A 26036-nucleotide genomic window follows, 5' to 3' on the forward strand; every position below is an offset into this window, starting at 1 on the left:
TACAGCTCACCTTGGCATTGGCCACAGGTGCCTTCCTGTGACTGCCTGCCAGCAAGGGGGGTCCTTGCAGGCAGGGGAGGGCCAAGGGAGGCTTGTCAGATCAGCTTTGACTTAATTGTACATAAATGCTAACCTCCTGCTCTCTCCTCTCCCCACCTTTCCCCTTTAACTAGCTCTCCACTAGGCCTTTCTGGGACAATATCATTACAACTTAGTCCTTCCACAAGTGCATTTCTTGTAGGGTTCCTGCATGTTCACAGGGCGTCACCCTCTTGGCACCTGGGTGGAGCAGAGCACGTTTGGCAATCAACTTCTCTCCACAAGCAGCATGGAGGGTGAGGGCAGCTGGGTTCATTGTGTCACAGGGGGAAGAAGGGTCCTCCTGGAGAATGGCTTTACACCCTTCCAAACCCCCAACTCTCCAGGGTATTTCTGCATCATTATCCCAATGCGGCAGAGAGGCTGGGGAACTCTACCAATGAAAAACCAAGGGCACAGATTGAGTTCCTGGCAGAGCTGGGAAGAAGCCCACAGACCTGGCCCTTCCTCTACCAATAGATGTCCATCCAAAAGGGTGGGTTATCCACACGGCCCCCCGACAGGCCAAGAGTGGATGTGGGTTCACAGCCTGATCTCGATCATTCCTTCAGGAGCGGGTCTGGGGGCTCGTCTGGTTTTGCATGTGAAAAAGTGGGAATCTCAGCTCTGTCCCTACGGCAGGGACACTACTCCTTGTGGGACATGGGCCTCTCTCGCTCCAAGTATCTCAGCTGTTCCCCTGTGTCAGCATTGTGACCAGAGGTGTCTTTTTTGAGCCTGAGCCTGGGTCACGATCAGTGTGCATTGCTGACGGGTATTTCCAAGCAACTTACCATGAGTGAGGTCCTTCCATCCTTCAGACATGGTAAATGTGAGCTTGAGTGTTGGGGGCTTTCCAGCTAAGAGATGCAGCTCCTACAGGAGAGTTTTCTCTTGCTAGTGCACGATTACCTAGGTCTGTCAGAGGCTTTCACCCAAGTGTGTTCTCAGCATGCTGAGAAATACTCTCCATTCCCTGGCCATTTCCCTCTCAAATGCAGTCATTAGTCCAATTCCCAGTGCTACTTATGTTCAGTGGGAAGTACACCCTGAGTGATGCTCTGCCTAGACAGCCCCACAGCACAGTCCAGGGTTGGAGGGTGCAAGCCCTTTCATGTCCCCAAACTTCCACAGTCCCAAAACTTTGGTTCTATACCTAAGAAAAATGTAGGAACCATAGAGACAATAGGCCCCACCCAACCCCGCTCAACACCCTTCAGCAGGCCATTTAATACCTGGGTGGAGCAGAGCATGTTGAGAAATCAACTCCTCTCCACAAGCTGCATGGCGGACAGAAGCAGGAGTGGTCCACTGAGTTGCAGGTAGAGGAGGCATCCTCCTGGGCAATTGCCTACATGCACCTCCCTGGAGCAGAATTTGGAGGCTCTGGCCTTGATACAGAGCTTCATCACCATTTTAAGAAGCTTCTTCCTCTCTCCTCCCTACAGCTTCTCACAAAGCAAGACTGGATAGCATCGTAGCCCATAGCAAGCCCATTCAGCCTTGAGCCATTGTTTCCTTTCTACTTCACTCCTTGCTGCCTGGGGAAGAAGAAGAGTCTGGAGCTCCAGGCTGCCTCTGCTGCTCTCTGGGTCCAAATTCACCCTGTGTGGTGGCTGCCAGCTGGGTCTAGGTGACTAAGTCTGGGCTTCCCTTCTTGCTTCCCTTCTCCCTCTCCATCAGCAGCTGTCAAAAGAAAATGAAAATGTTTACCCACTCTAATTGCGTCAGCTGCTCCTCCAGATGCTGTACAAGTTGGCATGGCTTTTGCTGGAATAGGGGTCCAAGCCCTGGCAGTCAGTGGTGACACATAGGGGGGTGCACGTGCAGCGCCTGGGAACTCTGGTGCACCGCCTGACAGGCCATACTCCTCATATAGGCAGTGGGCAGGGGGGACAGGTATAAGCACTGGTGCCCCCCTGCAAGCTCCAGTCGGGGAATGGGAGTGCTGGATGAAGTGCCATGGCTACTTCTGGGAGCACCGCAACTGCTTCCCGGTTGGCACGATCAGCCATGGGGGGACCCCCCTCCATCGGTGAGATTGGCTGCGGGGGGACTTCCCCCCGGTCACTGACTGGTCAGTGGGGGGGGGCATGTGTCCCTCCGACTAAGGTGGCACCAGTCGCCCATGCTGGCATTTACAGCCTGGGGAGCATGGGGCAGCTGAGCCCTTTGGCTCACTCCACATTGAAGGGCCCTCAGTAAGGCTGGGAGACCAAGGCTGGTATTTCCATATGACACAGGAGCTGTGTGTATTGGGGCAGCAGCTGCAGGTTTGCATGCAGGGGCCCACATCCCCCCTCCACCCTAGAGTGGGTGAGCATCTGAGTTTTCCCTTTGTTACACCCCTCAAAGCATGGTCAGGGCCCTCAGGTAGATGGCATGGTGGTCAGGGTTATGGTGCCCTTTGGATGTAAGTGCCTTGCTGGTGCCAGGATGGCCCAGACCAGCAGCACAGGGCAGAAGGATGCATGATGGCACTGTGCTATGGCCAGGGGGCCTTCCCCCTGTGTAGTCAAGAGCTGAGATCCTACAGGAGCTTATTCCTGCCTTTATGTAACTGCATCAGGTTTGTCTGCATTAACAGTAATTAAACCTGACACTGAGGAGCCATGGCAAGCTGCTTAACACAATTGTAAGGAAGGAGACCTCTATGAAAGCCGTGCCCCTATACTCCCTTCCCCCTCCCCCCCATCATGCTGCTGACTGACATGAGCTTACCTCTCTCAGGCGCAGGGGCCCTCCTTCCTACCCTCTCCCATCCAGCCAGGGTCTTAGGGATGCCTTCACTACCCAGCAGGACATAGGCATCCCCTCCCATATGGGCACTTCTTCTCTTTGGGCCTTGCCCAAAGTGTGAAGGGAAGCCAAACTGCCTGGAGGGTTAAGGAGGCATTAGGCTGTGATGGCTACCTGGCAGCAGCTGCTCAGACCTCCTTGGAGAAGCTGCTGAGATCCAGGATAATCCCTGAAATTCCTTGAGACCAGTGATTCCAGTACTCCAAGCCTCCCTCCTGGCTCTGCCAGATCCTCCACAAGGGTACACAAGCACCCTCAAGAGGTGCCTTCCCCATGTGTGAAGTTTGCCCTGTTCCCAGATTATGGCAAGCAGTCATTTCGCTTAACAAGCAATCTGTGTTCAGGAGAGATGCACCTCTGGCAGGAGGTCAGCTTTGGGGGCCCTGGCAAAGCTCTGGGATGAGAGGGAGAAGGTAGTGCTACAGGCTACACATGGCAGAGCCACTGGGGCCCACGGCTGAAAGGTGGGGTGAGGGCTGCAGGTCAGGGCTGAGAGCCCTGGATAGAGCTGTGCCATGATAAGTGGTGTTGTAGGTTAGAGTTGAACCCATGCCAAGGTTCACACAGCACTTCCCTCTCCTGCCTTGAGCTACCTAGGGCCCCCTCCAGGGGCCCCCTCTGGGCACCAGGGTAGATAGCATTTGTCCATTAAATAAGGGAGCTGGGTGAACGTGTGTAAGGATGCAAACAGGTGGGTGTCCAGCAATGAAGGTACTGAGCAAGGAAGGTATTTTCTCAGAAGAAAATACCCCCACACACACACTGGTGGTTGGGGGGAAGCTGGAAGTGATGGACACATGGCATGGGTCCCTCTGGGCACTTTGCTGTGGTACCCCCAGGGGCAGCTCTTCCTGCTATAAATGGGCTCAGGCAAGGCCTGCTCCAGAGGTGAATTAGGCCATTTACCCCTGAGGTAATTCCTCCTGCAGGGCATCTTTGAACAGAGCCTGCCTTTTAAGCTGCCGGGGGTGGCAGGTTACCTGAAGGACAGTATTGCTGCACCTTGTTCTCCCTTGAGATTTCACAGCACTGCAGCATCTAAGGAGACCTTCTCTCTCTCCTCAAGGTCCCCATAGCCTGCTCCCCTCCTCTGTGCTGTCTTTAACCAGATGCCAGGGGACCAAGCCTTCCTTAAACATTTTGGATGCACGCATATGGTCATACCAAAGGGGAGGCTTGTTCAGGGGCTGATCAGTGACAAAAGGGCCTACTCCACTGTCCACACAACTCTCCCTCCTGTCTGTTGGCCCCCTGGGTCTAGTAGAAAGGAAGAGAGAGAGTTTGTGTGTATGTGTGTGTTGACAACTGACCACTCCTGGGACCTGAGAATGGGAGGCCTGGGGCAGACATCTGTGCCCTAGTAAGTTCAACACTCACACGTACCCCATGGCTCAGGTACAGCACTGTTGTGGGGGAAGAGAGAGAGCTGGAGCCTCTAATTGGATCATAACCTTGGGCAGTTCAAGTCATCTGATGCAGTTCGGATGAAGTTACACATTATCCTGAGACCATACTTAGGGCACTCAACATGCAAGCACCCATATGTTAAAGCTCATTAACTCATGCTAAATGCCCTCAGAGCATCTCAAAGTTATACCACTTCAGGCAAGGGTTAACAACTTAGGGCCCCAGAAATGAAGCTGCCTGGTGCATGGGGTAGGACAGACATGTAAAGGGCTTTTAGGCTTCATAGACAAAGGAGAATTTAACATCATTGTAGAAAACCCATGTTAATTATACCAGGGGTAATGCATCACGTGCCCAGGCCTGTCTTTGTGAGCAGATGGTTGCCTGTAAAGAATGGGGGTAAGTATTATTTGAGGTGTGAAGCAGGAGACCTTGGGAGTCAGGGTTACTGGATCCTCTTTCCCTCCTGACCTTGGGTAAGTTACTCAACTCCAGTGCCCATGTTTCCTCATCTCCTGTACAAACACCAACACTTTCTACACCCCCAAAAGTGCTTTGGGATCGGCAAAGCCAAAGTGCTACAAACAGGCTGGTCAGGACAGGGTAATTCCTTTGAACAGACACACCCTGCAGTTCCCTTTTGCCCCCACCCTCTGCTAATTCATAGCCCTGGATAATTTTACCTGTCCAGTCACCACTGCAGAGCTGGATCTTGCTATGGACATGGGCTGAGCCCCTGGCAGATGCCAGCGGTGGTGCTGGTGGCCCAGGCCTCTATTCACTGCTTATCACATGGGCCTGACGCTCCTCATGTCTGTGGTGAGTGTCCCTGGGGGCAGACAGGCTGGTAATGGTTTGTGGGCAGGAGGTGATTCTCATGCACTCCATGCACCTGTTTTTCATTTGCAGATGGCGAGCGGCTGGGCGAGGTGACAGATGCTGGCAGGCGGGCAGCTGGGGCTCTTGCCTCTCCTCAGCAGAGGAAGGCCGAGGACTCCAACGAGAGCCGGGAGGAGGACCAGATGGTAATGTCAGGGGCTGCCGTGTCAGAAGCACGTGGGGCGGGCATGTGTGGATTGGTGTCTGGGCATTCATTCTTGGGGACATCCCAACAGGGGTGGCTGAGTAGGCATGTTGCGAGTAGCACCCTATTAGAAAGTGCATGGTGCTGTGTGGGAGGCTCCTCCATCTTAGTTAACATATAACACCAAGTCTTCCTCTGATAAAACATAGAATGCAGACTGGGGCAGGGTGTGTGTGTGGGGAGGAGGTGTCCCTGTGGCAGGATCTGGTTGGAGAGGGGATAGCAGGGTGTGTGTTGAGGGTTGTCTATGGCACTGCTCTGCTGATAATGGCATGGCAGGGCATTTCCCATGGCATCACTTTGTGGGAGAGCCTCTGATGGCACATGCGTGGGAACCCAGGAGCATTGCCCTATTGCAGAAGGCATAGCAGGGGAAGCATCTGGAGGACAGGGGTGTTCCCCATGGCATTGCTTTGTCAGAAGGCAGTGCCATAGGAATCTCCCTTGAAGACAATCCAAGGTGTGGGGCTGTGAGAGCAGAGGATGGGGGTCTTCAGTGGCATCCAGAAGGAGGTACCTCTTTGGCAGGCACATGCTAGGGGCAGCCAAGTGCTGGCCCATCAGGTAGAGCTCATGGGGCCAGTGCTAATTCTCCCTCCTCTTTCAGGTCAAAAGGAGCAGAACCCTGCTCCCATGCTTCACCTGGTGCCATGTATGCCATCTCAGCCCCTCTGGGGCTCCAGCAGGAGCCAACAAGGCTCCCATCTGTTTCTGGACCTGTGTCCCTCCTGAGGTCCCGCACCTGGAAATGGCTGCAGAGGGTTGCCCAGGTTCCCTGACTTGAGGGGAGGGACAGGGTTGAGCAGCTGGTTCAATCCAGTGCATGGAGGGCCCAGGCCATGCTGGCAGCCAGTCAATTCCCCCAGCCAGTCTCTGAACAAACAGCAAGCCTGCTTGGCAGAGCCAGAGCCTGACCGAAGGGAAGCTCATATTTCACTGCCTGACAGCGATACTTAATTTCCCCCTCATTGTGATAACGGTGACATTGACCGATCGCTGCCCCTTTTATGAGGCACTTGCAGCCATGGGCCGAGCCAGGGACACGAGGGAAATATCAACAGCCCTGGCACAGAGATAACGTGACAGCAATTAGCATGGGGAGGAGGCCATGTCACGCTCATTGGGATCTGCACTGACCCCATTCAGAGCCCTGTTCCAAGTGGTCCAGAGCCAGGAGCCCACTGTTGTCCTCTTAGCATACAGCTGCCTGTACTCTGCTGCCCTGGGTAGACAGGCGAAGGAAGTTCTCCCTGGCCCAAGGAGTCTGAAAGTCCTTGACATGTCTGTCCTGCGCCTGAATATTGATCCTTTGGGCCTAAGTTGCCACCATGTCCAGCCAGAGGGGGTTCCTGTCATCTTCAGTCATGTTCCTGGGAAAGAAGGGGTTGACAGACAGGAGCAACCTGCCCAAGGTCCTGCAGCAAGCCAGCCTTGTAGTGGAAAGCACAACCCAGGTGTCCGGCCACTTTACCCCCTGCTTTATTCATGGGCAAACTTTTCCCTAGGCTGCACTGTTCTTTCCAATGTCAGTTCTGCCCTGCAGCTTATATGTGGCACATAACAGAGTTCTCCTTTCAGCAGGTGGCATTGCCTCATCCCATTGTGCAGTGAGGCAGAGCAGCCCAGCCTACCTGCTGGGCCTGGCCCATCATGGCTGTTCTGCTCTTCAGCTCTTCCACACACCGTGTCTTCTTTCACCATCTTCCCCCCACAGCCCTGCACTCTGCTTGTGAGGAGGCCATAGCCAGTGCCTGCCCTTCTTCCAGCCCTCAGCAGGCTGGGTGCCCTCACTTTACAGCAGGCCCTCTTGCCATCCCCCACTCTTGCTGTCTGTCCCATGCCCCATTGCCTAAATGAGAGAGCTCTTCCAGGGTGAGGTAGAGGGCCAACACCACTGGCTTGGCCACACTTTGGTCTCTGCTCCCAGAAAAAAGCGCTGACAGCACAGGGGAGTCTGTCAAAAGTGCCCATTGTACCCTACTGTCCAGGACCCTCCTACAGGGACTCAGCTTTCTTCCCCACAATGCAGCTCCAGCTCCAGCTTCAGCAACCACCCATGGCCATGCACATGCACTCCTCACTGCTGCAGACTCTGCTTCCTCCGCACCTTGGGACTTTGGGTCTACATGTGTTTTCTGCTAGCAAAATGGGGCACAAAGGCCCCCTCCTGCCCACCCGAGGTCAGCTGTGGCTCTCAAAGCCATGTTGTATCCCACTCCATGCAGCCTCTAGACAACCACAAATCACGTAGTGTTCCCTGCATGCAGGAACTGGAGGCGTACATTGGCCCCCTCCCTGCCCACAGGCCCCTTCCCTTCCACCCCAGATCTTCTGCTGGCAGAGGGAAAGAGCAATGGCAGGAGGTGATTTCTGGGCATGAGATCCTTTGCTAGTGACAGAGGTGGGGCAACTGTATCATGCAATGCTGCAGATGCAGCCAAAGCTGCTTCTGAGCTTTGCAGGCAGATGAAAGAAGTGGCCCCTTTTCTGAATGGAAATATTCCCATGGGCATTTTGTTTCCAGAAATAGCATCCAGGGCAGAGGAGTGCTGGCGTGCTGTGTCCCGCCACAGTGTTCCTGGGGCTTTCCAGGCACTTACATATGCCTTGTGCAAGGCAGGCTCAACGGGTCAAAAAGGAAATCAGGGCACAGAGCATGCATCTAGTGGCACAGCTGGAAACAAAGCAAGTGGCCTTGCTGTTCAACACCTGAACTACACCTTCCTCTTTGAAATCAGAGCCCCCAGAGACTCATCCGTACTCTACTAGGCAGCCAGAGCTGTTCTTTGCTCAAAACAGAAAGGAGCTTCACAGATGTGGATTGTGGCTATGGTGTTAGGGGCTTGGAGTATACCCCCACCATCTATGTGCAGATGTTGCCCTGGTCTAGCTGACAGCAGCAGGGGAAGCTGCCTAGTTCCCACCCCCATTGCCTGTTCCTGTGGTCACTCTTGCACTGCTGAAGCCACGTTGCCATTGTGCCACCTGTGTGCCAGGCACTGTGCTGCCCGTGCTGTAACACGTTGCACCGTGGGTAGGTATCCCAGGGTTTTTTGCTGCACTCTGAATGTCAGGAAGCTTTCAGAGGAGACTGGAGGGATTTGTGGGAGAGCGGAGTTATGCTCCCACAATCCTTTGCATCATGTCCCAGAATCCTCATGGGCACCTACGTTATTTGTGGTTTAAACATCTCCCCACAGCAGGGGCTGGGGCTTCAGTTGTCGCTGAAGTTCAGAGCTGATGGCTCCAAGGGCAAGGGCTTGAGTGGCCTCCATCAGATAACTATGGCTTTAATGGGCTTTAATGTATTAATGTACGGAGGCCAATCTTTGCCCTTCTGCCGAGCACTTTGAGAGGAAGGAGTGCTGCTCTCCCCTCCCTAGCACTAAGTGAGCCCACAGTGCAGTCAGATCAGGGAGTGGGGGTGTGAATAGCTGCCTGTGTAAGCCTAGGGAGGGGAAGAGTTCATTCTGTTTAGAGAGAAAACAGGGAAGGTTGAAGCAGCTGCCTGGCTCCAAAGCAAACAGGCCTGGCTAAAAAAAGGAGATGGGAAGCACGGAGCTGTTTCCACCCCAGCGACTTGTTAATTGCAGGCCCACCATCAGCACAGCCAGCTCCATGATGCTGACTCCCAGCCCTTCCTCCCACAGTGCCCCCAGCCCCTCGCTGCCAGGAAACAGAGAGGCATTTGTGTGCCCCTGCCTTCAAGCGAGGACCCACTCCAGGTGCATGTGTCAGTAACAAGACCCAGCTGCATGCCACAAACTGGGAGCCAAACGTGGGTCAGTGTTGACACATTTGGCAGGGATTGATCAAGCAGCCACCTGAGGAAACCTTCCCCTCAACCACATGACTCCCGGGGGCCTACGATTATGTGTCACTGCAGGGGCTACCTTGATCTCTGCACTCTGAAGAGTCCCCACTCATCCCCTCATCCTGCAGGTCTCTTGGCACAGAAATGGGCATGGAAATGCCAAGGCATGTAGGAGGTGACATGGGAGGACCCAGTGCCCCAGAGTGCCCATGGCATCCCGCTCCCTCTCCCGCAAAGCAATCCATCACCATGAGGCCCCCTTCCCAATGGCAGTGCAGCTCAGAGGCCACTCCACAATTACGGCTAGAGACAGCGGAAGAAATCCTTCCTCGGAAACAATCAGAGTGTAATTATGCCGCCTTCCTAATCGTGTCTTCAGAGGGCATTGTTCCCCTCCTCTGGGGCTTTAATTAGTTCGTTTAGACAAAGTTTGCTAATTATTTCCTCAGCGCTGTGCATCCTAATGGGCTCCTCTTTGTTTACAGTACCTCTGTGCCTCCTCTTGTCTCAGAAGCCAGCTCTCTCCCATTCTGCCCAGGCTGTCTAAGCTCACATTCCCTTGTGAGGGGACCAGAGCAGCCTCCTCTTCCAAGGGGCTGCTTCCTGGCACTGCTCTGTGAGGCTCAGGCCTGGTGTTTTGGGTGACCTCTATTCAGCGCATCTTATGGGTCAGGGATGCCTTACTCACCCTGCCCACAGAGATGAAGTCTGGCTTAGCATTTACAGCTGGGCATGGGGTTTGGGAGAGACAAGTTCAACTCCCAGCTCTTCCACTAATTCACTTGCTCTGTCTCTCTGCGTCTTGCTTCCCTGTCTGTAAGTACTTCTATCTTGTCTACTTAGTTCCTTGGGCAATGAGACATCCTTCCAGTGCGTGTGCCATAGCAGAGCTGCCATCTCAACTGGGACACTGGGTGCTTCTTTAAGAAGCATGGATAGTTGCACATTCATCACTGCAGACTGTAGAGGCTCAATTGGGGTCAGGTCCCTTTGTGCCAGGCACTGCATGCCCCAAGTGCACTGCCCTCCCTGCCCTTCTCTTTTATTTACCTCCCTGCTTCTGTTTCTACCCTGTGGGGCACCTGTGTCAGGCTTTGTATGCCATGTATTAACTTCTAGTGGGGGAAAGGGACCAGCATGTGGGACTGGGAGTCAGCATACAGCAGCTTAGGGGCAGACACAGACCTAATACCTCCTTCTGTGACCTTGGGCATGCCCCTTCTCTGGCCCTGTGCCCATCTGCTTGTGGCACTTGGAGCCCTTTGGTGCCCTCAGGGAGCAAGCAGAGCCTGTCCCAAGGTTGGTGGGGAGGACCAATCTGGGAGAGCTCTGGAAAGTGCTGTGATGGAGCCTTCATCTTCCTTTCCACACTCCACAGCCTAAGACAAGATATTCTTCCCCTTTCCTTTCCCATTGTTAGAAGTGTAGTTGCCCAGCGTCATTAAATCAAACGCAGAGCACGCAGCCCACAAGGGCTGCTATTGACAGCTGCACAAGGACTGCCAGTATCACAAGAGAAGGAGGAGCTATGGAGCCAGATTTAACCCCAGGGCATCATTACCAGCTGGGAGGAGGGGCCGCACACTCCACACCAAAGGCAGTGGAAGGAGCTGAGGCCTGCGTTTGGCTGCCTTGATCTCCCAGGGCTGTGGGATGGGAGGCTCTTAATTCTCCAGTTCAGAAAGAGAGGATGAAAAGAGGAATGTTGGACATCAAAGGGGAAGAATTCAGAGCCTCTCTTCTTTTTTTCTGAAGACCTCCCCTGGTCCAATCATTAGTTTGTTACAGCAGTGGTTATCCTCCCCACACCCCCCTCACAAGCCAGCTGTTTCTGGCTGGGGGCAGAAAGCTGCACTTCCCTTAGTCTCCCTGCTGCACTGCTCCTTCTCAAACCAAGTGCAGAACTAAGTGTGGGCAGGTGATAGGAATAGCACCTGATTCATGGCAGGACTGCATGCCACTGAGCAAAGGCATGTTTCCAATAGAGAGCCAAGTCCTTAGCTAGCTAGTGACCTGAATGGGCTTTTGGTCCATGAATTTACCCCATACCAAAGAAGTTTCTGGTGGATGAGAGGTTGTGCTTTCACCGGCATTGTCTTTTCTGAGGTGTTTACTGTAGAACGGACCTGATTTTTGGCAGGGCACTTTAGGAGGTGCCATGGTATACCTGAGGAGGTCATGGGTCCACTTGACTCAGGTGGGCCCTGATGAATCATGCAGGTGCCCACAGTGCATTCCAGTGCTCCAGCAGCCCGCATTAGAGACCAAGACCTATCAAGATGGGGTTTTGCATGCACACACATGCAGTTCAGTTGTAAGCTGGACCTCTTCCAATCCACCTGGCATACAAAAGAAAAAGAGAGGCTCCCTGATGAATTTTCCTTTGCTGGCTGCAGTTGCAAAAATATCAACAAAGAAATGGAAATGAAAAACCATGCAAGGTGTCCTGTCTGTCTTCCAGCAAGCTCTGTTCAACAGTGTTTATACAGGACAGGACAAGGGGGTCACCCTGTAGGAGCAGGTCTGCTTCTTCCTGCAGCAGTGCATGCCTTTAGGGCAGGGGTTTTCAACCTGTGGTCCCTGGACCCCTGGGGGTCTGCAGACTATGTCTAAGGGGTCTGTGAAAGATGACTGTGATCAATCAAAAGTATGTGAATACCCACACTTACAATTCAAAGGGGTCCAGACCTCCTTTCCAATTTTTTTAGGGGTCTACAAGTGAAAAAGATTGAAAACCACTGTCTAGGGTGTGCCAGTGACCAACACAAAGGTGCCCATTAACAAAACTCTCTGAGTTTCTTTTCTGCAGGAATAGGCAGTGTCTTGTAGGGGGAAGGCTCAGTGCTGGAGGGAAGAGGAAAGGTGGTGGGGGGAGTTGGAACTGCTGAGCACAGCTAAAAGGCTGAGGAGCAAGGAGAGAGGTGGTCAAATAGCTGCATGAAAGATCAGGTTGCAGAAAAAGCCTGGCATGTGCCCAGACAGAGCCTGCACAGAGTGCCCCTCACAGTGGCCTGAGCCTTCTGATACCTGGGATGAAAGCATTGGGGAAGAGGTTCCCCCAGGACTCTCCTTGGCAAGGAGGCATGGTTGGCCATGGTGGGAGCTCTCCCAGCCCCTAATACTAACCTTGTAATTTGGCATCCCTGGGGAGGGGTGGAGGCATTTCATCCAGCCCTCCTCTCTGCTTAGCATAATTAAATCATCTGCCTCTCTTGCAATCCTCCATCTCTTACTGCTCGGCTGATCCCTTTGAATTGTGAGGCACAAACACAGAATCAGATTAGTTTAATCCCTTTAAAAGGCAGAGAGGAACCCACAAGGCAGCCTGCCTCCATGGCAGCCCACTCACCTGTCTGGTTCCTAGCAGGGTGAAGGGCACTGTAGTTTTGGATAGGAAACACCCTAGGCCAGCTGGTGGGCGCCTGCCACACAAATACCAGGTTTCTGATCATGTCAGGTCATGCTGCTCCCATCCCATTCTACCAGGGAGGAACTCTCTCCCCAGAGCCAGCCAGGCAGAGCCACTGCATTCAGTCTCCTGGGCTGTAAAGAAAACCAATACCAGCTTCCCAGGCTGCAGAAGGGGCCCTCAGCTGCCTGCTGCTGGGGTCTGGTGGCCCCTGGCCACCCCCACCCATACTGACCATGGCTTATTCCCAGCCTGATCATCATATGTCTGGTCACAGTTTTGCTGCCTCCTCCATAGTCATGACTGGGGACCAGCACCTCAGGATAACAGTACTCCTCACCACTGCTTCATTACTTTACACATACCCTGATACCAAGAACAATGACTGGATGCATCTGTGGGAAGCCAGACAGGAGCTCCCATCCCTGCAGGCTCCTCTGGAATCATGTTCAGTGCACAGCATTGACAGCCAGGAGTCCCCAGCAAATACCTGGCATACCAAGAAGAGGAGAGACTCATGTTTTGCAAAGGTCATAGCTGCTGAGACTCTCAGTCCCTTCTTGATGCAAACAGCCAGGCTTGTTTGTGGCCTTCCTATAGGACAGTGTAGGGGGTTAGCAGTGCCCTCCCATGTCAAGGCCATGCCAAACTGGTGGTATTAGGCTGCTGGGGTAATGCTAGACAAGATTCATAGATTGTAAGGACTGGAAGGGACCTCGCAAGATCATCGGGTCCAGCCCCCTGCACTAGGCAGGAAAGATAAGTGGGGGTCAGGTGACCCCAGCAAGGTGATGTCTAGTCTCCTCTTGAAGATTTCTAAGGTAGGCGATTGCACCACCTCTGGGGGGAGCTTATTCCACAGTCTGGACACCCTGACTGAAGAGGATTTTCCTAGGGTTAAGCCTGAAACAGTCTTCCGGGAGTTTGTGGCCATTACTCCTGGTTTTCCCCAAGGGTGCCCTGGTAAACAGTTGTTCGCTGAGCCCTTGATGTATGTCCCTCATGTAGCGGTAAGCTGCTACCAAGTCCCCTCTCAGCCTTCTCTTTTTTAGGCTGATGAGGCCCAAGTCCTTCAGCTGTTCCTCATATGGCTTGCATTGCAAGTCTGCGATCAAGTCCATGATGGTGGATGGGAAGACTTTGCTTGGTGCCAGGGCACTATAGTGAGGATCAGGAATTGGGGTTCAGTTCCGAGATCTTCCACAGGCTTGTGGGGGCTTCGGGGAAGTTACCTGACTTCTTTAGGTCCCAAAGTTCCCTTAGGCAAAATGGAGTAAATCATAGAAAACCAGGGCTGGAAGAAACTAGCTGCCTGTTCCAGGTGTCTGATAATTACTTCCAGCCCTAAAGGGGGCGAAGGAAAGCCCATAAAAGGATGCTGAACAAGCCTTAATGGCCTCCTGCTCCAGGGGTGGTGGATGCAGGCTGTGAATGTGGGAGACTTCAGTTTGCTAGAGGATTTTTATGAGGAGTTGGTAACTGCAGGCAGGGAGCAGAACTAGCAGAGGATGGATTACCCAGACCACTCAGTGCCCAAATCACTCATCCAGAGCCAGAAACAAATCAGTGTTTAGACAGAACAGAAAGGGAGAGCTGGCTAAACTGGGTGAAGAAATGAATGGGGGCAGCTGGATGCCTCCAGGCCAGGCGCTAGCCCTCCCAGCTGGTGACTCAGGGAGGCAAATCCAATCCATGTGGGCTGCATGCCTGGAATAAAATAGGTTGGCACATCTCTTAACTTCCACCGGGCACTTCACACTCATGGTACTGTAGAACAGATCAATGATAATCACATCCCAGGCTTCTCTTGCTTTCACCTTTGCAAAAGAATAATTTACCACCACTTCTTCCTGCTGGAAAGACTGGTTCCTTTTTAACCCCTTGTGACCTGGCTCTTAGCAGCTAGCAAGAACCCTGTAATTTTGCTTTCCAAGCAACCCAGAGTTGGATCCACTGGAGAAAGGAAAACCTTTACAGAAATTGTTTCCTGGGAGCAAATTTTCTGGAAGAAATGTTCTGGAAAAAAACAAACTGGAAAATAAGCGAAAAAATCATTGAGTGTTAGGTGTTTATTGAAAACCTGGAATAAAGCCTTTTATTCCAACCTTTATTGGAATAAAAATATTCCAATGAAATGAGTCCCCTTGAGGTTCCTTGGTGCTGGTGTCCTCCTGCTGGCTGGGAGGATCTGCATCCAACCCTCTGAGTGGGGTAGCAGGATCTTGTCCTACAACAATACTCAGGTGACTTCCATGTTGTTTAGACCAGTGGTTCTCAATCTTTTTTGTACCAGGACCCATTTGTAAACATCGATGGGCAGTCCTGACACAGCGCCCCCCACTCCTGACCCATTGCCCCCATGTCCCACCCCCCCAGTGTGTGGGTTAAGGGATGGGTCTGTGGGGCATGGGGACCCCAAGCAGCCCCATACCCAAAACCCTGGCAGCCTGCAAGGAAAAAGCCACAGTTTCCCACATTTGTTTTCCTTTAAAGGAGAATCCATTTTTACAGTTCACAACCCTTTCATATATTCTTACAACCCACTTTTGGGTTGCGACCCACAGGTTGAGAAACACTGGTTTAGATGGCTCTTGTTGGCCTCGTGGCCTGTGGAAGCAGTAAAACTGTTATTCAGGAAGGAGCCTGTGACAGTCCTGGCATGTGACCTCTGGGCCAGCTGAGCCCCTCCAGCAGAAATGCACACTTTCTGCTTGGGGCGTGAGAGTCCCAGCTTGTCCTGTTACATCAGTGACTGCTGTGGTGGCTGGCTGTCCTGGGCAGATGCCGTGCACTCCAGCCCCACACATCATTGGCTCCCCAATGGTGTCAGTTGCTGAAGGCCATCTCACTGTCCCAGATTGCTTTTGCTGCCTGTCCTTATCAGTGTCATGCCTTGCTGTGACACACACGTGCAGTGTCTGCAGATGGAGTGGGAGAGAGGGGAGATATGGAGCAGACAGAAAGGCTTTCCTCCCCCTCCCTCCCTCACCACAGGAGCATGCTTGGCTGACATTTAAATCCCAAGAGCCCTGCATGCCCACACATGCCCTATCTATGCATTACACTCATGGGAACTAGACCAAGCTGTCTGGGAAGTGGTGAAGCTGGGCTCAGGTATTGGAGGCCAGCACTTGTAAACCAATAGCCCACCTTCCCTTTATGAGCTGCACCCCTTACGCTCTCCTCCCCCTTCACACCCACCATGTCCTTTCCTCTTAGGCTGTACCATAGACATGTCTTTGGCCTGCAGGACAAAGACCACCCCTTATATCAGTGGCTGTCCCAGTGTGCCTCAGCATAGCTAGGTTAACTGAGCATAGTTTGTGTCCTCTTTCTGCACCTGGGGTGTAAATACCACTGATTATCACTGCTGTGGGCGGATGCCTTTTTATCCAGGAACAACAGTTTTTTGTGATTATCTTTTATCCAACCACCTGTATAGTTAGGAGAGCTGTTTGAGAGGCTTTTGGGCCCTTCCGCAGGGCCCTCCCTCTCTCTCTGGGGGCATCCAGGGCAACGTCTGGGGAAAGGTCATGGCACAAAACAAGTAGACCTACCAATCCTGTGTCTCGCTAGCTCACAAATTTCAGGGATGTGCCCAAATGAGGGAATGCTGCTTTGGAGTTTTCTCTCTCCTTTTACAGATGGGAAAATGGAGGCACTGAGGGGGACTGTGTTTGTTTGAGGTGGCACAGCCTGTCAGTGTGAGCTGGAGTCAAGGGGCTGTTGCAGTATTGGGGTCAGAACTCAGCTCCCAGCATTGAGGTCATGGCACAGCACAGGCTTTCAGAGGCTGTCAGTGCCATCCTATGCCCCACATGGGTCTTATCAGCCCAAGGCACGCGCTGCAGCTGCCGCGATCCCAGAATCCCATCTCCCCCTGAGACATCCAGCACGTGCCCCTTGGCACAGCCCCAGGCTGGTGCCACCCGTGATGCTTCCACCAGCCCTTCCTGCAACCCCACAGAACCAGCTTTGGGGGCGTTCTCGGCCCTCTCCCTGTGCCCGGCACAGCTGCATGAGAATTAATTCCACCAGACGGGGAGCTTGACAAGGAGTCGTTTATCACAGGGAAGGCTCTTTGTTTCCTTCTCAAGTACCCTAATCGCCTGGGTAATTTGTCTCTGTGTAATGAGGAGCGGATGGCACAAATGGCTTGGGGCGGGGCTGATTTATTTTCCGCTGGCCTCTGTGCGCGCCAGGAATGCCAAGCCCAAAAGGAAAGGAGCATCCCTAGGGCTCCCAGACATGCAGATCCCTCTCGCCTCCTTCTGCATTCATGTCTCCTCCTCTCTAGACACCTGCTTTCAGCTGTGTCCCCACCACAATCTTTACCCCATCTCCTAGTCTGCTGACACAGCTGATGGCCTCCTGGAGTGAACAGGGCTCAGTGCTCTAGCTAGTGTTGCCCAGTTCACCATCTTGCCGAGGTAAATGCCACATGCATCTCACCAGTCTCCTGCCTCCCAGTGCTGCCTTGGTCTCTGTCTGTAGGCACAGAGGCTCCCTCAACTTCCTTGCACCCAGGAACAGGACTTTCTTGCCCAGACATGGCTTCAGCTAGTGCACAGCATGGCAGCTCATCTGTTCCACCCCCTGGTCACTGGGGACACCTCTTCCTATGTCCTGCTGCCTGCAGGGGCTCCCCAGCTCAGGGTCTGCAGGGCTGGGCCCCTGTAAGGGACAGGAACAAGTCCAGGGTTCCCTGAGCTCTATATTACCTGCCAAGCTCAGTTCTTTGATGTCACTTCCTCAAATAAACACTTTCTTACCTCCCATCCCTTCATCCCAACAATACCCAGATCAGATTCTGCGCCTGTAGGCTGCGAAGAGAAAGAGTGAGCATCCAAGCACACCCCAGTGCATCCTGCCATCTCCCTTCCCCGCCTGTCTGTACTCACCTGTTCACTCTCATCTGGCACTCAGACTGTAAGCCAGCTGAGACAGTCTGTCCACTCCACCCCCTGGTCACTGGGGTGTTTCCCTCTGTGCCCTGCTGGAGTCCCCAGGCCAGGGGCTGTAAAGGGGCAGGGAATGTATTAGGTGTATGCAGCAGCTTGCACAATAAATATTAATCCCTGATCCAGGCCTTGAGGAGCTGCTGCAATGCAAATAAATGACGGTGGCAGTCAGTAGGGAGTGTTGCTGTTAAAAGGGTGCTGGGTACTGAGAGGATGGACCAGAAAGGCCCTGGAGTCTCTGGCATGCACTCAGAGTTTGCTGCCCCATCACAGCAGTGATCAGACTAGCCCTGGCTGGCAATTCCAGGGCTACAGCAAACAAAATAAGATGGTTAGAGCCCACGCTGCTTCTTGCAAAGGAGTTGGTGCTACCAGATCCCCTGTTGAGGCCATTCCTATAACACAGCCTAAAATCTCCCCCTGGCTTCCATGGGATACAGGATCCTGTCCTAAGCTGCTGCACAGCATCACTGGGGGAGGTTGTTTGACAGCAGTGTTGGCTCCTCAGAGGGGGCTTCACTTCCCAGGTAGCTAACATCATTTGCTGGGCTCAGACCTCTGCTGCTCAAAGTTGGGCAGCTTCTCTGATGTCAGAGGCCACTTGCATTGGCACCAGCAGCAGAGACTGTGGCTTCTTCACTGCAAAGCATGCTGGGATGGGAGGTTTGCATTCCCCTTCTCCAGTGACCCCCTCCATGGGTGGCTCTTCTCTCATTGTCTCCTGTTCCCTCAACAGAATGAAGGGCAGGATGGTGACAGCTGGTTTCCACGAGGTCAGAGACCAGACCGAGCTGGAAGGGCCCCTGTCCTGAACATGACCAAGCATGTTCTGCCCTGGAATGACCAGGTAAGCAGGGGCAGGGAAGTTCTGTTTTGGAGGAGCGGAGGAGGCAGAGCCAGGGAAGAAGGAAGAGGTTCTGGGAGAACGACTGCAAAAGTGAGCATCTTCTTTTCCCCACTGATACATGGAGCTGTAGTCAAAGCACAGTTTGGGTCAGAGCTCAGTGCTGTGACCCAGATAACCAGCCACCTGTGCCCAGCACCTACCTGCATAATGAGCTCATACATTATTCCAGCTGCAGCTCCTCTGCTTCTGTGACAGTGTGGAAGTCCCTGTGGGTCCTAGGCTGTGGCTGAGAAGTGCTGATTAGCAGAGTGGGATTAGAGAAGAGGGGCAAGGGTACTGGGCACTGCTCCCCAGGCCTCCTCTGGGTGACTTCTGTGATTAGATCATATAAAGGAGGTATTCCAAATGAGTGAGATCCAGGCCACATCATTGCCTGGTGGGCTCTGCTCTGGAACCAGGTATAAGTATTTGTCCATTGTCCTGGGAACTTCCTCCGTACAGCCACTCCATACAGCCACTCAGATTCCCCTTTGAAGCAAAGAGGAGACCCAATGGTCATGTCAGTGTCAATCACTGCTCAAGGGCCCCTCTTGCTCATCCTTTGGGTGGTCTTCTGGTGAGTGGCTTAGATCACCCCACGCAGCCTCGGTTCTGGATCTCCTCATGGCCATCCACCCTGGGCTGGTCAAGTGGCTGGACTAGGCTCAGAGCTTTTTGAAAGGGAATCACTACACTGGGCTCTCCAGGAATTTCCCTGGAGGTTCTCCCTTTCCTGAGCATGCCCACATGCAGGAAGGTCCTGGCCTGCTCATTCTCCAGCATGTGTCTGTCTGCAGCCATCCCAGCTCAGGTGGCAATGGGCTCTGACATGAGTTTGGGGGCCACACTGTCTCCTGCACTCAGGCTGGGTCTGGCAGTGTAAAAAGATGTAAAGTATGTTATAGGCCTCCTTGTGTGCTCAGTCATGGAGAATATGATTGTGTTACAACCCTGTAGCCAGGGCTTTAGACCTTTACCACAAGCTGTAATCAGTAGCTGCTTTCTTCTCTGTAGTTTCAGTCCTGGGGTGTTGGCTAAGATGGTGGCTGCTGAGTGAAATAATAGTTGGTACTTCCTTGCTGTGCTGTGAAGCTGGGAGGATTGTCAGGAGAGGCAAGAAATCTGGATCATTGCTCAACGAGTCAGTGAACCTCTAGTACCAGGTCTCTGGAATGATGTATGTATGGGTGAAGGGGCTGTTTGGTCTCGGTGGAAGACCCTTGTCACTGAAACCTGAGCTCAGCCTGCATGGATACCATGCTAGGTCCATGGCTTTCTTTTGGCTTCCTTTTACTCAGGGTTTTGCTCTGTCTGGGTGCAGATGATAGAGAAGGCTTCTACAGCTTTGTCCAGTTTGGTAATTTACTCCCATTTCAGCCACTGGCACATCTGTGACTAGAGATCTCTTCAGCACAATGAGTGTGAGCTCAGCTGGTTCACTGCGGTCTAATCCAGCAACTTCTTTGGACGTTGGATATGATCTTTCACTGGCGCTGTCGGGTGCTCAGGGGGTTTCTGGCTTTTGGGGCAGGGAGTGTGCTCACGTCCCCATGTGGGGTTGTCATTCTGCAGTACAAAGGGAAGGCAAACCTGCATGTCTTCGAGGACTGGTGCGGAGGGGCTGTGAGGCAGCTGAGGAAGAATCTCCACTTCCCGCTTTTCCCTCATGTGAGTCCCAAGCCCTTCCTGCTCTGGGGAGGAGGCATGTTTCCTCCTGTCTGCTATGCGGCGGGGGGTTAGGGAGTGGATGAGGGTGGTTCCCATCTCCCTGAACAATGAATGGGCCTAGTCTGTCCCCTCTTGCCCTGAGTTTGATCTCTACCAAACCATTCAGACCCTTGGGGCCAAGCCAGTGCCCAGTGTAGTCACTGCCAGTCCTTGTATCAGGTGCTGATCCCAGTGGAACTAACCAGGCTCCATGGGGAAGCTGTCTCTGGGGAAAATTTGCTGATACAGGGGCCAGATGGTCACCACTCGCTCAGGCTACCCTAGATAGGAGAGTGAAGGGGGGACTTTGGCCTTCCACTGGGGAGGCAGTAAGGATGCCCCTGTTGCTGGGGACCAAGGAAACAGGACCCTTAAAATAGCAGGGGGCCATGGGGTGGAACCAGGTTGTAGGGAGGGGAGGGCTCTCCTGCCTTGTCCGTGAGGGCACAGCGTGAGCCCAAGGTGCATGATGCATTCCTGCTCCTTCTCACTCCCTCTCTCTGCCTGTTCGCAGTCTCGCATGACAGTGAAGAAACTAGCTGTATCACCCAAGTGGAAGAATTATGGGCTGCGGGTCTTTGGCTATATCCACCCCTTCAAGGATGGTTAGTGTCTGCACCAACCCCACTACCCACCTCCTATAGCTGGGCTGGGTGGGGGCTACATAGAAGACCTTGTCTCCCCAAGCCTTGTTCCCCTCCCCCCCATCTCAAACATCAGCCTTCAGAGCCAGGAATAGCTTTGGAACTACAGAGGCCTTCTCCTCGCCACCTGCCACTTAGTCCCAAGGGATTGCTCTGGGGATGCTGAGAGCTCCAGTCCCAGCTGGACAGCTGCAGACCTGAGAGTCCCTAATGCACTGAGTTGCATGAGGACTGCAGACTCCAGTGCCCTCACAACCTTGCCCCCTCACTGTCCTTGCAAGACAAAAAATGGCCTTCAGTCTGGCACAGGCTCCCTACCCACCACTGGTCCATACTGCCACTGATTGCTCCCTTTGCTCCATGGCCCCATCTAACATTTCTCTTTTTTCTTTCCCCATAGGGGACTTCCAGTTCTCTGTGGCATCAGATGACAATTCAGAGTTCTGGCTCAGCTCTGACGAGAGTCCAGCCAACACTCGGCTGGTGGCGTTTGTGGGAAAGGTAGGGCACCCTCTTCAACTTCTCCCCTTAGCCTCCCTGCCACCTAGGTGCCATCAACCTGTGCAGCCAGTACTGCTGAGCTCTTGCAGACTCCAGGCTCTCCCTGCACTCTTTATTGTCCCCGTGCTAATAATACTGTCTGGTGGAAAAAGCCCCTTGGTGAGATGGTTAAGTGGAACCAGAAGCAGGAGAATTGCCATGGGGTTCCATAAAAAACTTGAGCAGGTCCAGCTGTGATCCTGACATCTGGAGGATGTCTCAGCCCAGCCCCAAGGCATGTACCAAGCACCATCACACATGTGCCTGCTGTGTCCTGAATATGGTGCTGCAGAAGGGCTGAGTGGGCACCTCTGCCCTCAGTGTTTGCTTTCACTGCCTGAAAAACATCACTATCCGTTGTAGCCCCCCTGCTTTACTGTGCCAGGTTAGGGTGTTAAGTCTTGTGTTGTCAGGTTAATGTTAGTTTTTTCTAAGAGGTTAGATTATGGATAGGTATAGCATGGTTTGGATAGGGATGATCCTGCCTTAGGCTGGGATTAGACTAGATGACCTCTCAAGGTCCATCCCTTCCAGCCCTACGTTTCTATGATTTCTATGATTTCTCTGATCCTGTGAGCTGGCCTCTGGGAACAAAATTTAATTCACTTCGATGCTGTCAGGGGGTGCTTTTTATTTTGCAGCAATTCTGAAGAGACTATATCCAGCTATTTCAGTGAATTAAGAAATAGAAGGGAGGGGAGCTTTATTTCCACTCTTCATGGAAAGATTGTGAGGATTTTGCCTTTTAATAATGTGCAAAATGGCAAGTAATTGTAGCAGAGCCACTGCTCTTAGCAGACACAGGGTGCACTGGCCTCTGGTGGGAAGATGAAGAATAAGGGACAGGTGAGAACTAATGAAAATAGTGTTAGACAGACAACTTCCTTATCTCCTTAAATCTTACCTTTGCCATAACATCTTTAATGGCAGCATGTGGTAGGGGAAAGGGGTGGGATGGGGGGCAGTGGTGGGGGCTCCTAGCAGCTAACAATCAAGAGGATTGTTTTCCTTTTATATTTGGACCATTGAACCACTCACCTGTTTCAGACCCCACTCCACATGTCTTTAACAGTTCCCAGCACCAACTGCTTCAGGGAAAAGGTGCAGAAAGCCTGCAGTGAGCTGATGAGGGGCCAACTGCTCTACACACCCCCAATAGCAGCAGTGAGAGACTGGTTTGAGCCCCAACACATGAAGTTTGCTACCTCTTCCAGAATTTCCATTAATATTAGCTGTCATGGAGCTAGATATTCCCACGACCATTGGAAGTGCCTAATTCTGGGCTAAGTCTTTGGCCTCAGTAACTTCTTCTAGCATAGAGTTGGCCAGTCTAGTGACACATGTAGAAAAGCAAATCCTTTGGTTGTTTTTAGCCTTTCACCTTGTCCTCACTTGCTTTATCCCCATCTGTTGTCTCTCATCCCGTGTTTAGCTTGTGAACCTTTGGGGTCAGAGATGAGAGACAACAGCCCACTCTGTCACCCACAGACCCTGTCTGTCTTGTTATTATTTTAGCAGGGGATCTCTCCCCTTCTAGTGGAAGGCAGCAGGAGCAGTATAGCAGGACTCAGGCTGGGGGAAATGCAGCCTGCAGAAAGTGGAGCTGCAGGGCTGAGCATCTAATGAGAGCCTTTGTGGCAGATTTGAGGATTGATAGCACCTTGCCCCTGTTTTGCAGATAGCCAGTTCAAGAGACCAGAGGAAGAGGAGTCAGGGACTGTATGAGCCCTGGCACAGGGCTGAGAAGTCACTTTGACTCATACCAGTCTGAGTTGGATCTCTATGGTGTAGGAGCTCTGCAGGGAACTGAAAAGGAAGAGCATTTGGGTTTGGGTTCATGTTAACTGTGAGGTTTGGGGTGGCTTAAAGAGGAGGAGGAGGTTACTGGTGGGGTGCCTGTGAGATATTCCATGTTGTGAGAGGCTAAGGCCCAGACAGAGCCCTGCCAGGATCTGGGACCCAGTGGGCAGCTAGGGACTAAAGCCTAGGGAGAAGGGCCAAAGCCTGAAAGGGCTAGGGGGCTCAGACAAGACCAAGTTCTGCTCAGGCTAGGGAGTGTAGATTGGGCAGACTGGCAGACTGATAATGAGCAGGGTGGAGGCAAGGCATTGAAAGCTGAACTCTGGTTCTCTAAAGGCAGCCTCCTAAGCATAATAATTTTAACATCAAAACATGGCAAGAGAGAGAATGAGGCCAGATTGGGGCAGCCGGAGAAGGAGATTGGGCATAGTGTGGTCCCTCAGGGGCGTTACAGCCATCCCTGCAGGCACACTCCATTACAATTATACACACGTTTAAGGCCTAATCCAATGGCTCCCTTGCTGGTAATGCTAGGTTCTACCACAGCACAACCAAGCACGTACTCAGCAGCTTGGTCTGGAGCTCAGTGGAGCCAAGGGAAAGAGTCTCAGGAGACTTGGGTGACTTTCAGATGCTCCTCTAGATGCTGCCTTCCACTTTCCTGTCACAGAGCCACTCATGGGCACGCACAGGCCTGGCTACATTTTCAATAAGTCCATATCCTGTACCATGTGTATTTTTTGATGCCCAGTGATGATTAACTGTGCTGCCCTGCCCCACTTTTCCCCAGTGCACGTTGAATTCCCTTTAATAAACTACATGAGGGAGTTCTTTTAGGCCCATTGCAGCATTGGGCTTTCAGCTACACAGAAGTCCTGGAAGTCAGTGCTCTGATTCCTTTGTTACCTGTAATGCATGTAAAAGCCAATGCCGAATCCTGTGTCTCCTCTGCAAGGGAGAGGATTTCCAACTTGTAGGAATCCCTGTGCTTTCAGGTGGGATAGTCATAACCCTGTCTGACAGGGACTGGGAGGCCTTGCTACCCTCTCTGCTGGGTGTGGTGTCAATATGTGCCTACAGTCTGTGCCCAGATCTTCCAGAGACCTAGCATCCCACGGGGCACCCAAGCTGTGAGCACTGCTGGATACAGGGCCTAACCTGATGGGACTTTGACTTTTCACTAGTGGCTTCCTGGCACTGCAATAATCAGCTAGATGCTAAAAATAATGCTCAGGCTTCAATGGAGTGGATAGGTAGGACACAAAGGTGCTACACATGTGCTGCCTTTGTGGGTAGGTGTCAGTAAGCCCCTGCCCGAGCCAGACTGTCTTCTTCCAGTAGTGTTAAATGTGGCTCTTATACTGGCTTCTTCTCTTTATCTCTGTTTTGCCTTTTGTCTCTCCCCAGCTGGGCACTGAGTGGACAGCTCCAGGGGAGTTCACCAAGTTCAGCTCTCAGGTCTCCAAACCGATCCGGTAGGTGTGACCTTTTCCAACTCCTGTGCCAGCTTGACGCTGGCCATACCCTGTTGCAGCCACTGTGTCACCAGCAGTGAGCAAGGGATGAAGGGACCCACACAGGGCAGGAGTGGGGACATGGGGGAGCAGGCCTGCAGGGAGCATCCTGGGGCCTATACCCCTGACTTCCAACCTCACTCCATTATTTCTCCTTTCCCTTCCCACCATGCCTGTCCTCCTCTCTCATACCCCCTGCCACATTCTGTGTCATGCTGGAGGGCTGTTTGTCTCCCGTCACCCAGCCTAGCAGATCTAGCAGAAGCTGACAGGTCTGTTCTAGGCTTGTCTCTGCCTGCTCTACCAGTTTGTTGTCAGGCAGCATATTAGCACCTGGGCCTGATGGCCCTTACCTTCAGCTCCATGTCACAGCTGCCCTTGCTCTGAGCATCAGCCCCAGCCCCTGCAGCATAAAGGGGGAGTCCAGGCTGCAGAAGCAAGCCCAAGAGCTTTGACATTCTGGATCAAACTGGTTGTTTGGCTCTGTCCTGGGTGAGGTGCCTTTGCCCCCACCCCCGCCCCAGCATTAACCTTGCCCATTGGCCTCTATCCTGGCTACTTCATACCTGCTGGGTCCCTCAGGAAGGCCCCAGTATGTGGCTCCGAGCAAAAAGAACGGAGCGCGCAAAGTTTTGTAGCCAATTTTGGGACTCTGCTATTGCCCTGCCAATAGCTCTGATGGACAATACAGTGAGGACGCACTGTGAATGCTGATTGTTTCCCCACTGGCAAGGAGAGAGGCAGGCAAAAGCCAGAGAGGGGCTCTGTCCAGACAGAGGAAGGAGTCTGAACAGCAGTAACCCTGTCTGAAGAGCAGTGGCGCCTGAGTAGGGTTTGGCTGTGGGCCGCGTAAGCAGCTTGGCAGCTCCAGAGGGCTGCTCCTGTGCCCAAGAGGGGCCCATCTCAGCTGCCTGCCCTAGGCTGCTGGTGTCATTGTGCTGCCAGGAGCCAGTAGGCAGGGCCACTATGACCCAATCAAGCAATGCATGCCAGGACAGGGGCTGCCTTTTGTGGGGATATGCTGAACTACAGCAGCTCCCTTAGGTTCATTCTGGGCAGTGTGTGCTCAGCCTCATGGGCCATGTCTCCATTTTTAAAGATAAAATGTGTTTATCAGGGGGCAGGGTAGGAAGTAACAGGCTTCAGAGTCAGGCACCTTGTGTTAGCAGTAACCAATTCAACCCTGCCCACAGACTGGAGTGGGATACCGCCACTTGAGACAGGCTGGGGCTCTGGGAGTGGCAAGGTTGTGTGAATTCTCAGTCCTTCTACGTAGTGCTTTCTCTCCTGTATGCAGTGCCAGTGTTATGTTCTGCATCCCCTCATGCCCTCATGCCTGTGGGTTTTCCCACCACTTTATATATATACCACTGATATACTGAGCCCCTCATCA

At 52.8% G+C, this 26036-nt stretch overlaps 1 protein-coding gene across 2 annotated transcripts in view; it reads left to right on the plus strand.

Annotated features, from left to right (window-relative positions):
* Positions 1-26036, plus strand: part of B4GALNT4 (beta-1,4-N-acetyl-galactosaminyltransferase 4) — a 113015-nt gene that overhangs the window by 56287 nt on the left and 30692 nt on the right. Inside the window, exons 2-7 of one of the 2 annotated variants that reach the window (XM_019547239.1) lie at positions 5194-5309; positions 18289-18399; positions 20011-20106; positions 20660-20750; positions 21190-21290; positions 24537-24604. In XM_019547239.1, the coding sequence (XP_019402784.1) occupies positions 5194-5309; positions 18289-18399; positions 20011-20106; positions 20660-20750; positions 21190-21290; positions 24537-24604 (583 nt within the window). Of the gene's footprint in view, positions 1-5193; positions 5310-18288; positions 18400-20010; positions 20107-20659; positions 20751-21189; positions 21291-24536; positions 24605-26036 lie in introns of those variants that run through there. The other variant, XM_019547240.1, reaches the window with a different exon arrangement.

Source organism: Crocodylus porosus, unplaced genomic scaffold (assembly GCF_001723895.1).
Source record: "Crocodylus porosus isolate Cpor-Errol unplaced genomic scaffold, CroPor_comp1, whole genome shotgun sequence".
Lineage (NCBI taxonomy): Eukaryota > Metazoa > Chordata > Crocodylia > Crocodylidae > Crocodylus > Crocodylus porosus.